Source organism: Nematolebias whitei, chromosome 6 (genome assembly GCF_014905685.2).
Source record: "Nematolebias whitei isolate Nwh7 chromosome 6, NemWhi1, whole genome shotgun sequence".
NCBI classification, from domain to species: domain Eukaryota; kingdom Metazoa; phylum Chordata; class Actinopteri; order Cyprinodontiformes; family Rivulidae; genus Nematolebias; species Nematolebias whitei.
In genome coordinates, this window is record NC_056503.1 from 41,856,252 (window position 1) to 41,868,517 (window position 12,266).

At 38.6% G+C, this 12,266-nt stretch overlaps 1 protein-coding gene across 2 annotated transcripts in view; it reads left to right on the forward strand.

The window, feature by feature from the left end:
• The window catches only part of fndc3a (fibronectin type III domain containing 3A), a 72,568-nt gene that overhangs the window by 32,205 nt on the left and 28,097 nt on the right, over positions 1-12,266 (forward strand). For both annotated transcript variants that reach the window (XM_037677623.1, XM_037677624.1), the window contains 2 exons: positions 11,818-11,894; positions 12,003-12,249. In XM_037677623.1, the coding sequence (XP_037533551.1) occupies positions 11,818-11,894; positions 12,003-12,249 (324 nt within the window). The remainder of the gene's footprint in view (positions 1-11,817; positions 11,895-12,002; positions 12,250-12,266) is intronic.

Below are 12,266 nucleotides of genomic sequence, written 5' to 3' on the forward strand. Positions count from 1 at the left end.
GCGCATCATAAAGAGGAAGGTGGGACAAAGAAGGCCCAAGACGATTGAACAGTTAGAGGCCTGTATTAGACATGAATGGGAGAGCATTCCTATTTCTAAACTTGAGAAACTGGTCTCCTCTGTCCTGTTGTGGCTTATAAGAACCACATTGGCGTTCAATTCAGCTGAAGCGGTACCTTAGTTCAAAAGATTTATTTGACAACGGATTACAAGTATTCAGAAGATCAAAAACAATTACAATTGTATGCATACAACAGGGCATTTTCAGACAGACCTGCATCAGCGCCAATCTCCAGCAAAATGCAGTGACCTCTCCTGTGACTCTGCACCTTATCCTAGATTTCTGCAGCCTCGGCTTCTGATTGGTTTAAACACCCCGTTGTCATGGTTACGGGGCTCTTCTGCCTGCTAGATAAGTCTTGGAGGTCACATACCAAAAGATAAAGTTTATGGCCTAAGTTTATGGCCCTTTGTTAGCTGGTGTTTTAGCTGAAGATTTTACCCTGAGAAGATCACAATTGTTAAACGATTAAATGCTACTTTCTATTATCTTTACTAATTATGGTTAGTCAACTATATTAAGTTTAAGCAAACTATATTGAGTTTAAAGTAGAGAAATGTGCTCAGAGACTCTTAACGTCCCTCAGCCTATGTGTGTGTGTGTCAGTCTCTGTGTGTGTGAGAGCGTAGGTGTGTGTGAGTGAGAACTTATAAGAATGTGAATTAGCTGAAGATTTTCTCTAGTTAATGTAAGATTATATTTAAGCAAAGTAACTGATTAATACTTAAATGATTGTAAGGTAATAAAAAACCCTTCAAAGAATGACACATACTCATTTTATAACATGAAATTTCAAGCTTGATTAAAATAATAATAAAAGATAAAACATGAAATCCAACATTCCCTCTCTTGGTCTATCCTTAAAGATAGACCAACTACACATCAAAGGCTACATATATTTAACGGGATTATACCTTAGTGGTACCATCTGATTTAAAATAAAGTTGTTTATTTCTAGGAATAATTAATAACTTAATTATTATCTAACTCATGTTTGTGTTTTTACTTGGATCATTTTTATACTTGTTTTAGTTTAGTTTCAGTTGGATTTTACTTAGTCAAACTATATTGTCTAAATTAAAGAGATGTGTTCTAGCTTTATTTATGTTAATCAGTCTGCTCTCTGGCCTGATTTGATTGCTTGTAATATATCAAATGTGAACTTGTATAATTATCCTTAGCTACTATGAGATTATATTTAAAGGTCAACTAGTTAGAATTAGCAAACATTTTCTATAAACATAGTTCAACCTTGGAAGAAAGACACGCACACACTTTATATGACATGACATTTGAATGCTCGATAGGAAATATAAAAAGGTATAAAATATTAAATCCAACAGTCCCCAGACGTCTGTTGAGTGTTGTAAGAAGAAGGGGGGATGCCACACAGTGGTAAAAATGGACTTGTCCCAACTTTTTGGGGATTTGTTGATGCCATGAAATTTGGAAACAACAGATTTTTCCCTTAAAATGATACATTCTCTCAGTTTAAACTTTTGATCTGTGATTTGTGTTCTATTCTGAATAAAATATTAGATGTTGGCACCTCCACATCATTGCATTCAGTTTTTATTCACAACTTGTTTAGTGTCCCAACTTTTTTGGAATCCGGTTTGTATGTATGTTTGTTTGTATGTAAATCCCCCACGCAGCTCTGCCACTTTTGTACGAGGAGCAGAGATTGTAGCAATTCAGCTCAGACTGCAAACCACACACACACACACACACACAACACTAACTTAGCGCTAAGCTAACCAATCCCCGTCGCCCATGCACAGTACAAATGTAGTGCTAAGCTAACACCCCCCCCCCACCACCACCACCACCACCACACACACACGCAATACAGACATAGCCTTCTGCTTGCCTTCACCCCAGCAACCAACCAACCAGCTCCCCTGTTGTTGACAAAATCCCCGAACATATGAGCACCTTCATAAGTAGGGGAAACACTGACCCAGAGTGGGGCAAAAGCGGGTGGAGGCAGATGTGGGTGTTTAATCTTTTCCACCCATATTTTGATGTTGTTGAACCAGCAACCTTCCGATTACAGGCCCACTTTCTCGGACATCTGCACCACCACTCCCCCAACTGATATGATAGACAATTAGAGTGGTGGCGCAGAAGTTAGAGAGGTGGGCTTGTGATCCGAAGATCGCCGGTTCACGCCCCGGCCCCGACAACATCAAAAATTGTGGGTGGGGTAGGTGAAACACCCACACTTGCCCCCACCCTCATTCGCCCCACTCTGGGCCCATGAGCAAGGCCCTTAACCCCCACCATGTGCTCCCTAAAAAAAAAAAAAAAACAGGTCTCTCTTGAAAATGAGTTCTCGTGGCTCAATGAGACTAACCTGGATAAATAAAGGCTAAATGAAAAAAATATATATATATATCACTTCTAACACTCTTGCAGGTGTAGTTATTCGAAAAATGTCATCTTCTGGTTTAGTATCCAAGATGTACACGTAAAACATTTTGGTTTTGATTAGGTTTATCTAGCTGCCATTAATACTTTAGTCTGACCTGTAAGAATCTACCTGGAGCTTCTTCAAAAAATTTATTAAAAAAATTACATGACATACAACAAAAAAAGTTAAATCATGTCATCCGGACCAGTTTCTTAAGTGAGAAACATTTTGTCCCCCATCCGGAGGACTTCATCAGTCTACGAGCTGCTAACCAGATCTGTCCCGTAAGTAGCCTTCATTGCTGTGCTTCAAGCCAACCTCCTGTTGGAATTTCAGAAGTAGGCTGCAAACATGCAAAAACATGCAAACGGAGCACACCCATCCAAGACAATCAATCATCTTGTTCATCAATCAAATGTCTTAGGCCAGGTGGCCAACTTGCTACTCACAGGAACAGCCTGAGGACAACCAAGGCCAAAATGGTTCAGAAAAAAGGTTTCTAAGCTTAATCATCACTTCTGAGATTCCAACAGGAGGTTGGCTTAAAACACAGTAATGAAGGCTACTTATGGGACAGAGCTGGTTGGCAGGTTGCAGACTGACTAAGTCCTCCGGATGGGGGACAAAACATTTCTCCCTTAAATAAACTGGCTTATCTACCTGGATGATTGAGCTTACAAACCTTTTACATGACAAACATTTGCAAAGATACCCCTTTTAGCAAGCATTTAAAGCATTGTACAGTCAAGTACTATACAGGTATAGTGCCACAAATGGAACCAAAAAGTGATCCTAAGGGGGAGGGATGAGTCTTTGAGAAAAATTCAAATGGACATTCTCATCTCAGAACAGCTTGGTAATTACAGACCGAAATGGATGTGACCATAAAATTGTCTAATGTAGGAATCTTTAAAAAAAAAAAAAAAAAAAAATCTTACAGTATTGACAAAAATACGGTCAGTGCTGATTCCCCATCATGTATCACTTCACTGCATCCTTATTGCCAATGACACAACACCAGAAGAGAATCAGAGAATTGTGCAGTATTCCCTCACTTATCGTGGGGTTACGTTCCAGACACCCCAGCGATAGGTGAAAATCTGCAAAGTAGGGACGTTATATTTATTTTAGTGTATGTGTGTATATATATATATATATATATATATATATATATATATATATATATAATGTGTGCGTATGTGTGTATATTAAATATATATACATACATCTATATTATAACTTTTATAAACCCTTCTCACACACTTGCAATGTTCTTAACAATGTTCTAAACTCTCTAAATGCTCTAAATGAGCACAGTGAAAGAGAGCAGACAGATTGATGCTAAGCCAATCGTTGGGGCGGACTGGTCATCAGGAGCACCAGGACATATTCCGGTGGCCATTGATCGCTGAGGGACTTGACCAAAGGCTTGGTTTGGGTCGCGCTTGATTATTTAAAATAATCAATCCATACTGCTCACTCAGGTATCCGCCTCACTGAAGCTCTCACAATAGCTATGGGGAAAGATAGACCCCTCCCCCGCCCCCGCCCCCTTCATTCTTTGTCTGAGACTGTCTGTCACAGCAGAGCAGAGACACACAACAGGTTGCGCACCTTCCTGTTGTGTGTCTCTGCTCTGCTGTGACAGACGGCTTCAGATAAAGAAAGGAGGAGGCCCTTCGGCGATCACTGAGCAGGCCAGGCCACCGGGAAATGTCCCGGTGCTGTCGATGGCCAGTCTGCCCCTCAGCACATTGCTCTGGTAGGTTGCTTTCCATCAGTTAGCCAATCGTGTGTCGTGTACAATCTTGCGTTGAAAACCCGCAAAATACTGAGTCCGCGAAAGTCGAACCTTGAAGTATCAAGGGACTACTGTATACAAACAGATTTGTAACATAAAAAAAATCCACTATGTATTTTTTTCCCCTAAAAAACAACAAAGAATTTAAGACATAGGGTTTTAGTGGTTTTGTGGTAACAACTGTATCTAACATGTAAAATTGTTATTCTTTGGCATAAAAATACAATTGCATTTAATAATACAACTCAAGCTGTATTCAGTCTAAATAAAGATGTTTTATTTTTCATTTTTACCCTTATATTTTATTACCTGTGATTGTTTATTTTCATTATATTATTATTTTCTTATTATGTCCTCACCCACAGCATCTTCTCACAAACCATTTTTAACATGTTTTATAAAATTCCTGTGCAAATATTAGACACATCAGACACATTAGCACTACTTTTTTAATTCCACACCTCCCCCTCCATACTCCAAGAACATGTACACAATAGTGTGCAGTAAGATGGTTTATTCACTGCTTCTGTGGTGAGTAGCTCTTACAAAGACTGGGCTAGGGAGTAATTCTTCCACTGTTTTGTACTAAAACTAAGAGATCAGTTGTAAAGAGTAAAAAAAAAAAGAAGAATACGAGGGTGGGGGAATGATCGTCAAGGAACTTTTTTCTCTTTTTTAGTATTGAGATGTCAAAGATGGGATGAGTATTTTTTTTTTTCAAGTCAGTGGTTTTACCATTTTTAAAACATTTTTGGTTTTTGAAGGTTCACATTTTGTTCCAGGACAGAATTCAGCCGAATCTTAGATGGAGTCAAATAATTCATTATTTAAGAAAACCCAGCCCCTGTTGCCTGCTGGCCTCTGCTTCGGTCTGGCTTCGAGCAGCAGCAACAGCAGGGAATGATGTCCTAGCACAGGCATGACGGTTGCTGATGCTCTTCCTCCTCATAAACATTTACTAGTGGTGTTTTCATAATCTTGTAAATACCTTGACAGATTAGGAAATCCAAGTTTACTAACACCTTTTAAACAATAGCCTTTCCTTTTTAAATTCTTTTGTTGTTTACTGTGCAGTTTCCTCCCCTAGGCTCTGCTTTACGCACAAATCGACCCAGAAGACTGTGTCCTCTTTCTTTTTCTTTCCTCCTCCTCCATCTGTCTGGATTTTTGGTGGTTGGATTCTAACAGATATGCCAAAATACCCCAAATTACAGTGTTCTAAAATTGATATGTTTTTTCCTGTTTACAAGAAAACTGTGTCGCATGATGCCAAAATGGGACTATTTCTCCGAGTATCAACATGTATTAATCAATCGTATGGCTTACCATAGTAATTATTTTTCTCTTATTGATACAGATCAATTCTTGGCCTTTTTCTTATTGTTTGGAGTAGTAGTCATGCTTTGTCAGCTGTTCTTATTGCCTACTTTCTTCTTTTAGATCAAAGATGTAAATAATTTCATTGCTCTAGTTTATTCTCAATTCTTTCTTTTTTAGTCGACAGTTATTTGTGTTATAACTTCTAAATGAATCTGCTCTTTCTCTTGGTCTCATTATAATTCCCTGTTCCTGTGTGCTTCCCTTGGTTTTTCCCTTAACCCAGCAAGCCTTCGTGTGCTTTATTCTGTTCTCCCCATTCTAGTCAAGAGGTCAATTGGACATTTGATTCGATATGACACTTTGCTTGGATTGCTGCCATTATTTCCACACTACGTTTGCCAAGTTTTCCTTGTTTGCAGTACGTCTCACAAGACCTGTTAATTTTTACTACTTTATAGTACTGTGCAAAAAGTTTAAGCCCGCCCTTAATTTATTTATAGTTTAACTCTAAAGAGCAAGACTTTCATAAAATATTTTGAAGTAGTCTTGATCTTTTGTTCCCCAGGCTTTTTTGAGATTTTTCAGTCTTTAGACTTTGGTTGCTTTTTCACTTATTTTCTGTCCAGATCATGTACCTGACCATGATGGCATATTGTGCAGAGGGATGGAAGTTGGCAAGTGAAGGACAAAAGAAGTCCAATGACGTATTACATGCTTGTGCTTGTGTTGCAGAGGCCAGTTACTCAACTACAGCAAACACTTCATATACTTTGCATAACTTCCATAAACGGACAAGGCCAATGAACAATAACGGCCTCAAAACGAGCTGAGTAGAAACTCATTTTAACACCATTTAAAGACAATAAAGGTTATTTTTTTCCCCAACTTCATTGAACTGTCATCCAAAAAAATTACATTGATAACATTTAAAACAAAAAGTAGAAAATGGGAATTGTTTTAAAAAACAGACATTTGTATTTAAATGATTTATCCTGATTTGCTTTGAATGTGTATGAAGAAAACCCTTCCCTCCAGGTGTTTGTCGATGGGAACTGTACCTGAACTCGTTCATTATGTTAAAATATTTGAACTGACCCTGCTCTCAGTCTACACAAATGAATTCAACTTCATTATTAGTCCATAAAAAGGATTCGGTTTTTGTTCTCGTATTTACCGTCCACGTCTTTTTCTTGTGTTTTTATAGTTGGAACATATACTTAATATTTTTTTGCGTTTTTGTTAGAGATGCACAATATTATCAACATGGTATCGTGTTGGCCGATATTAGCAATAAAGTTTAATATCGGACATCGGCCATTCCATCAAAAAAACTCACTGATATAAAAGGTACAAATTTGCCCTGATCGAGTGTTGACATTGTGTTAGAGAGACTTTAAATATAATCCAAGTTGAAGTGTTACATTATTTTCAGCCCCTTTTTTGGCATCTGCATTTGGTAGCAGGCCAAATTGACAAAGACCATTCAAAAATAATGTATTTTAATTCCACAGCAGAGAAAGCTATGTAGTCTCTGTAAGTAGGTCTAGGGGGAAAATGTATTGGTATCAGTTATCGGCCAAATAAGTTTGAACATATTGGCATATCGGATATCGGCCCAAAGTCCAATATCGTGCATCTCTAGTTTTTATAACGGTGTTACACCACAGCATACAGTTCTGCCATGGTTACTACAGTATTTGGTTCGTTTCCTGCATATCTGTTGATGAAAACATTTCTAGAAACTCTGCCACGTTTACAAGGATAATTTTAGAAATGACAAATTAAAAGCTTGTTAAGGAAATACATTGTTCTCATGTGAATGGAGCCTTAGTGAACATTGATATACATCCCCCCGAAGCTGCCATTTAAATGGCCTCTTAAGTTTGTTCCGCTCATTTTTTTCCCTCTGGAGGGTGATGATTTTCCCATGGCTGCTTCCTCTGGAAGGCTGGCACTCCATGGCCACGTCAGCACCACCAGTACTCCAGCTGACACAGGAGGAAGAGACGATTTGTGCATGTGTGTGTTTCTGTTTTAAAAATTCTGATATGTCAGGACTTGTGCGTCAGTTTGATGTAAAAGGGAGTGCGACATGCTCCACCACCACCTTTTTTTTCTTTCTCTCACTTGCGTAAGGGCCCGTATCACCTTTTATTTTTTTCTACCTTGCTGGTCACTTTAGCCCTACTGTCTCAAGCGTGTGCATTCATAAAGCTTCCAATCTAAATAGACAACACATCAGATGCTAATGTGATTCATCGTGTTTGCTGTTAGTCAGCATCAGCAGCGCTAAGAAAAATTGCCCTAATCAGACATTAGGCAGGTGCACAGCTGAGCACTGTGTGGCATAATTTTCCACTAATTTGTCTTAAAAGTGAGTGGAGTTAACAGTAAACACTTTGAACTTCCACTCAAATTATGTTCTAATATGAAAGTAACGATTGCAGAGCTAGTGTGACTCCCTTCAATTAGGCAGAGATCTTCCCTTCTCCATCAACAGAGTCCTTGCGCACATGCTGTGTTCTCAGGTAGAGAAATGAGTCATTGTTTAACTGGCTGCTTGATTTTAATAGGGGTACCTGTTAGCCATCAGTTTATTAGCAGGTAGGAATCGCCATGCAGTCTCACTGGTCTGTGCGCTGTAGGTGCATTTCGCTGTGAGGCTGCTGTTGATGTATTTTGTCACGGCATGACTGACTGATAGCGCGGTACACTGGGTCAGATGGATAAGATTATGATAGGGTAAAGCAATGTTTGTTACAGCACTTCAGCAAATAAATGCAGACACCAGTTGGGCGGATCATGCAATTTCACCCAGTGTGGGTTCTGCTAGGATTGAATCCATTTGTGAAACAAGATCCAACCAAGTATAACTCCTGCAACGTATTCCAACCAACAATCTGACAAACGGGTTATGGCATGCTTCCCACATCTCTCCTCCAGTCACAAAACTCACTTGTGTTATTACAATGCAAACAAAGTTTGATTCTTTGTAAAGTTGTTCTCACCAGCTGCCAAAAACAAATTCAATTGAGTATATTTATATATAGCACCAATTCACAACAAAGTTGTCTCAAGGCACTTTACAGAAACATTCACATATATATAAAAAAAGCCAATTAGTAAACTTCTCTATCTAAGGAACAAAGTTCTAACAAAGGCGACATTTATGTTTTTGCCCGTGTGTGCATGCCTATCTTATTACCGAAGTATCTCTTAAACCACTGAATGAATTTTAATGAAACTTGCAAAGGTAGTCATTGAATGTACATCTACAGCTGATTAATATTTGGTTTTAACTCTGTTCAAGATGGCCACCACAGATATTGACCTAAAATTTGGTATGATGATAGCTGAGACAATTGATTACCTTTTGGGGTCAATCCAGTTCATGCTGACCCCATAGCTAATCAACAATATCCAACATAAAAATGGCTATAACTCAGTCAGTTTTACAGATATTCAGATAAATTACGATGTGTTAGTAGCTGAGAGTCATTAACTCATAATCTGATCGTGATCTCTCACAATATTGCAAAAGTTTGTTCATAACATTATTTTTAAGGTTTGACCAAAACGACTACAGCAACATAAAGATAATCTTAGTCTAAAACGCTGGCATGGAAGGCAGCATGTGTTATGCAACCCTTTAAGGAATACTAGGCCTTTAATCCAGCACAGCATTGAACTCTGAACCGTCATCAAATTATCTGTTGCGTCTCAGAACAACTGTAAAATCTGCCTTCACGTGTATTTGTCATTTTGAAAGTTGCAGCTGGTAATATTGTTGAACAGTGGCATATAGCAATGTTTTTTTTTTCATTTCTATCTACAAAAGTGTACAAAACATTCAATTAAAGCAAAGCACTATGAATTTTATCCTCCAGAAATTTCTCAACATCTTTTAAAACGGTTTCAAGACCTCATTATGTCATCTTCATGTGAGAAGGTACAGTTTTCTATAGACTTTCTAAGTTTGTGATGGCTTACTCATCAAACTGGATTGCTTTTAATGCACCGGTACCTGCTTGAAACTTCAGTTACTTTCCCAGGAGAGCTTGAAGCTGAATGCCAGCACCTGAGGAAAATGGTGCTAGATGTCAGTGTGAGAGTACAAGGTTTCAGTGTGTCATTATAGAACTTCTCAGAAACCGTGAACCCATTATAGCTTCATATTTAGAGGGGCTTTTTCCTCAATAATACATCTTCAGAAAAAAACAAAGGAAAATCCTTTCCTCGTGCATTTTCTTGGGAGGTCAGTAAATCACTCTACTCTTTAAGGCGATGTCTGGTGTTGGTGTCCTATTGTTTCTGTCTTAGGTTTGAAGAAAGTTAAATGTGCAAACTTGGCTCAGATTTCTCTGTTCGAGGCATTTTTTGCTGAGTTGTCTCTTCTCTGAGCTGAGCTAAGCCACTGAACTGGCCCCAACAACAGAGCAGGAAACTTTGTTGTTTCTCAGCAGTTTTAGAAAGTAGCCCTCATACATTTGCAACAATTTTTCTTTCTTGCATTTGTCTTTTTAAATGAGTAAATGAAATGAGACTGCAAAATGGAACTTTTGCACTGGAGTGAAACAACTGCGAGTGTATTGTCTTTCATATTTTCACACTATATAAAACGTGCTAGTTGTCACATACAGCGTGGCTTAATGTGAGATTTGTGTTTACCTATTGCAACAGTGTTTAAAATGTGCATATTTTACAAACCTAAACACTTTACAAAAAGCATGTATGCGTTATTTTTCTGGACAGCACTTTGGTCCTAGAATAGAATGAAAATTAAAGGAGATTAATCAACAAAGCCATTTTAAAACAAGTTTTAATTAAGGGGGTGGGAAATCTTTTGGCACTTCACAATGTTTTTACGACTGCAATGCAGTTTTAAAAATATTAATACATTTCATTGCATCCATAATCACACTTAAAACAAAACCACGAGCATAAAATCTCTCAGACCTAAAATAAACCAAATATAAGATTTTAGAAACTAAATGAACAGAAGAGGTCAATCTTGTCCAAGCTTCAAAATTCACGGTTGAAACATGTGCCTTTGTGTAAAAAGTTTTTCTCTGCGAAAAGAAGCTGAGAACTTTTTTCTGATTTTTTTAAATTTTTTTTATTAAAAGCTTTGTGTGAAAAATGCTATGCTAAAGAGCTCAAACCACACCAAGCGTCCGCCATTTTGAGAACCATGTCACGTCAGGGGCCTCTCTCCCGTTTTTCTTAGAGACATGCTGCTCACTCCCTCGCTATCCATCCTTCGGTTCAAACAGTTTTATACTGCCATCTGGTGGTCGTAAAAAGGTACTACATGCTAAACAAATTAACCAACTTTTTTTTTTTAATTTGACAATAATTACTAATTATTGTCAAATTTCAAACAATATTATCGTTTATCACAATAATTTTTGAGACAATTAATCGCCCAGCGAAATTTGTTATCGTGACAGGCCCAGTGTAGAGTTTATATTTTTGACACATTCAAGTTTTATCTTGACTCCAAAGAATGTAACATAAGGCTGTATTTTACTGGACTGCATTGGTTGGAGACTATTTTGTCTCAAAATTGAGAGAAGATGGACGTTTTTTTGTTGTAATCTCACTAAAGTGTTTGTAACCAAATGGCCAATGAGCCATGCAACAGTGTTTAGTGTGACCTATGTTTGAAAGAGTGGCCTTTTTTTTTGTTCACAACTTGGAAAACTGCATTCTAAGCCTATATCACATACCTTGCTGCAAACGATTTATTACATTACGGAGATTTCCTCATGAATTTCTTTTGCCATCTTGTCGCCAATCACAGCCCAGTGAGACACTACGTTTAAAAGTGGCAACAACGACCGGTTGATTTCCTCCTCCTCTGGGTGGCAACGTGCGCAACTCGCATATTGTGTGACACTTGTGAATATCATTTTCCCCTTTAACCTCATGGAAGCTGAATTAATTCCATTCTAAGCCCCGCCTTTACTTTTGAGTTCAACAGTGTGTTAAAATTGAGCACTGTTTATTGTAAATCCTATGATTTGATGATTTCTGAATGTGCTTCCTTTCTGAGCTGCCATTCTGAGAAACGTCTTCTCTTTAATCTTCTGCGTCCGACTAGACTGCAGATAAAATTTCTGCCCTATTTGCGTCCCTTCCACTCTCATCACATTCATCAAAGATGAATCAGCTGCTTGTCCTGAGCGACGGTGTTTGATCTTGTTCATTCCCTCTTTACAGGTCCTGCTCAGGTTCCCATGATGTCTCCAAATGGTTCAGTGCCTCCAATCTATGTGCCTCCTGGATATGTGTCACAGGTGTTCTTTCTAAACCATTTCCCCACCAGTATCAGATTGTCATCTTCTATAAACTGAGCAGATTAGATTTTTGTTTTTCTGAGCTCATGTTTGTTTACTTCCTCCTAGATCATAGAAGAGAACGGAGTGAGGAGGGTTCTGGTTTTACCTCAGCAACCAGATTTCCACCCAGGGGGGCATTCTCCTCTCCACCATCCTCCGCCTCCTCCCCATGCGCACCTGCCTGCCTTCATACCGCATCCCGCCATGATCCCCCCTCCACCTCACCTTTACACAGGCATGGCAGGAGGTGTGGGCGACTTGAGCTCCCAGTACATCTCCCAGTACCACCCAGCTCATATCTTCTCAGAGCAGGGTGAGCAGGAACCAGTG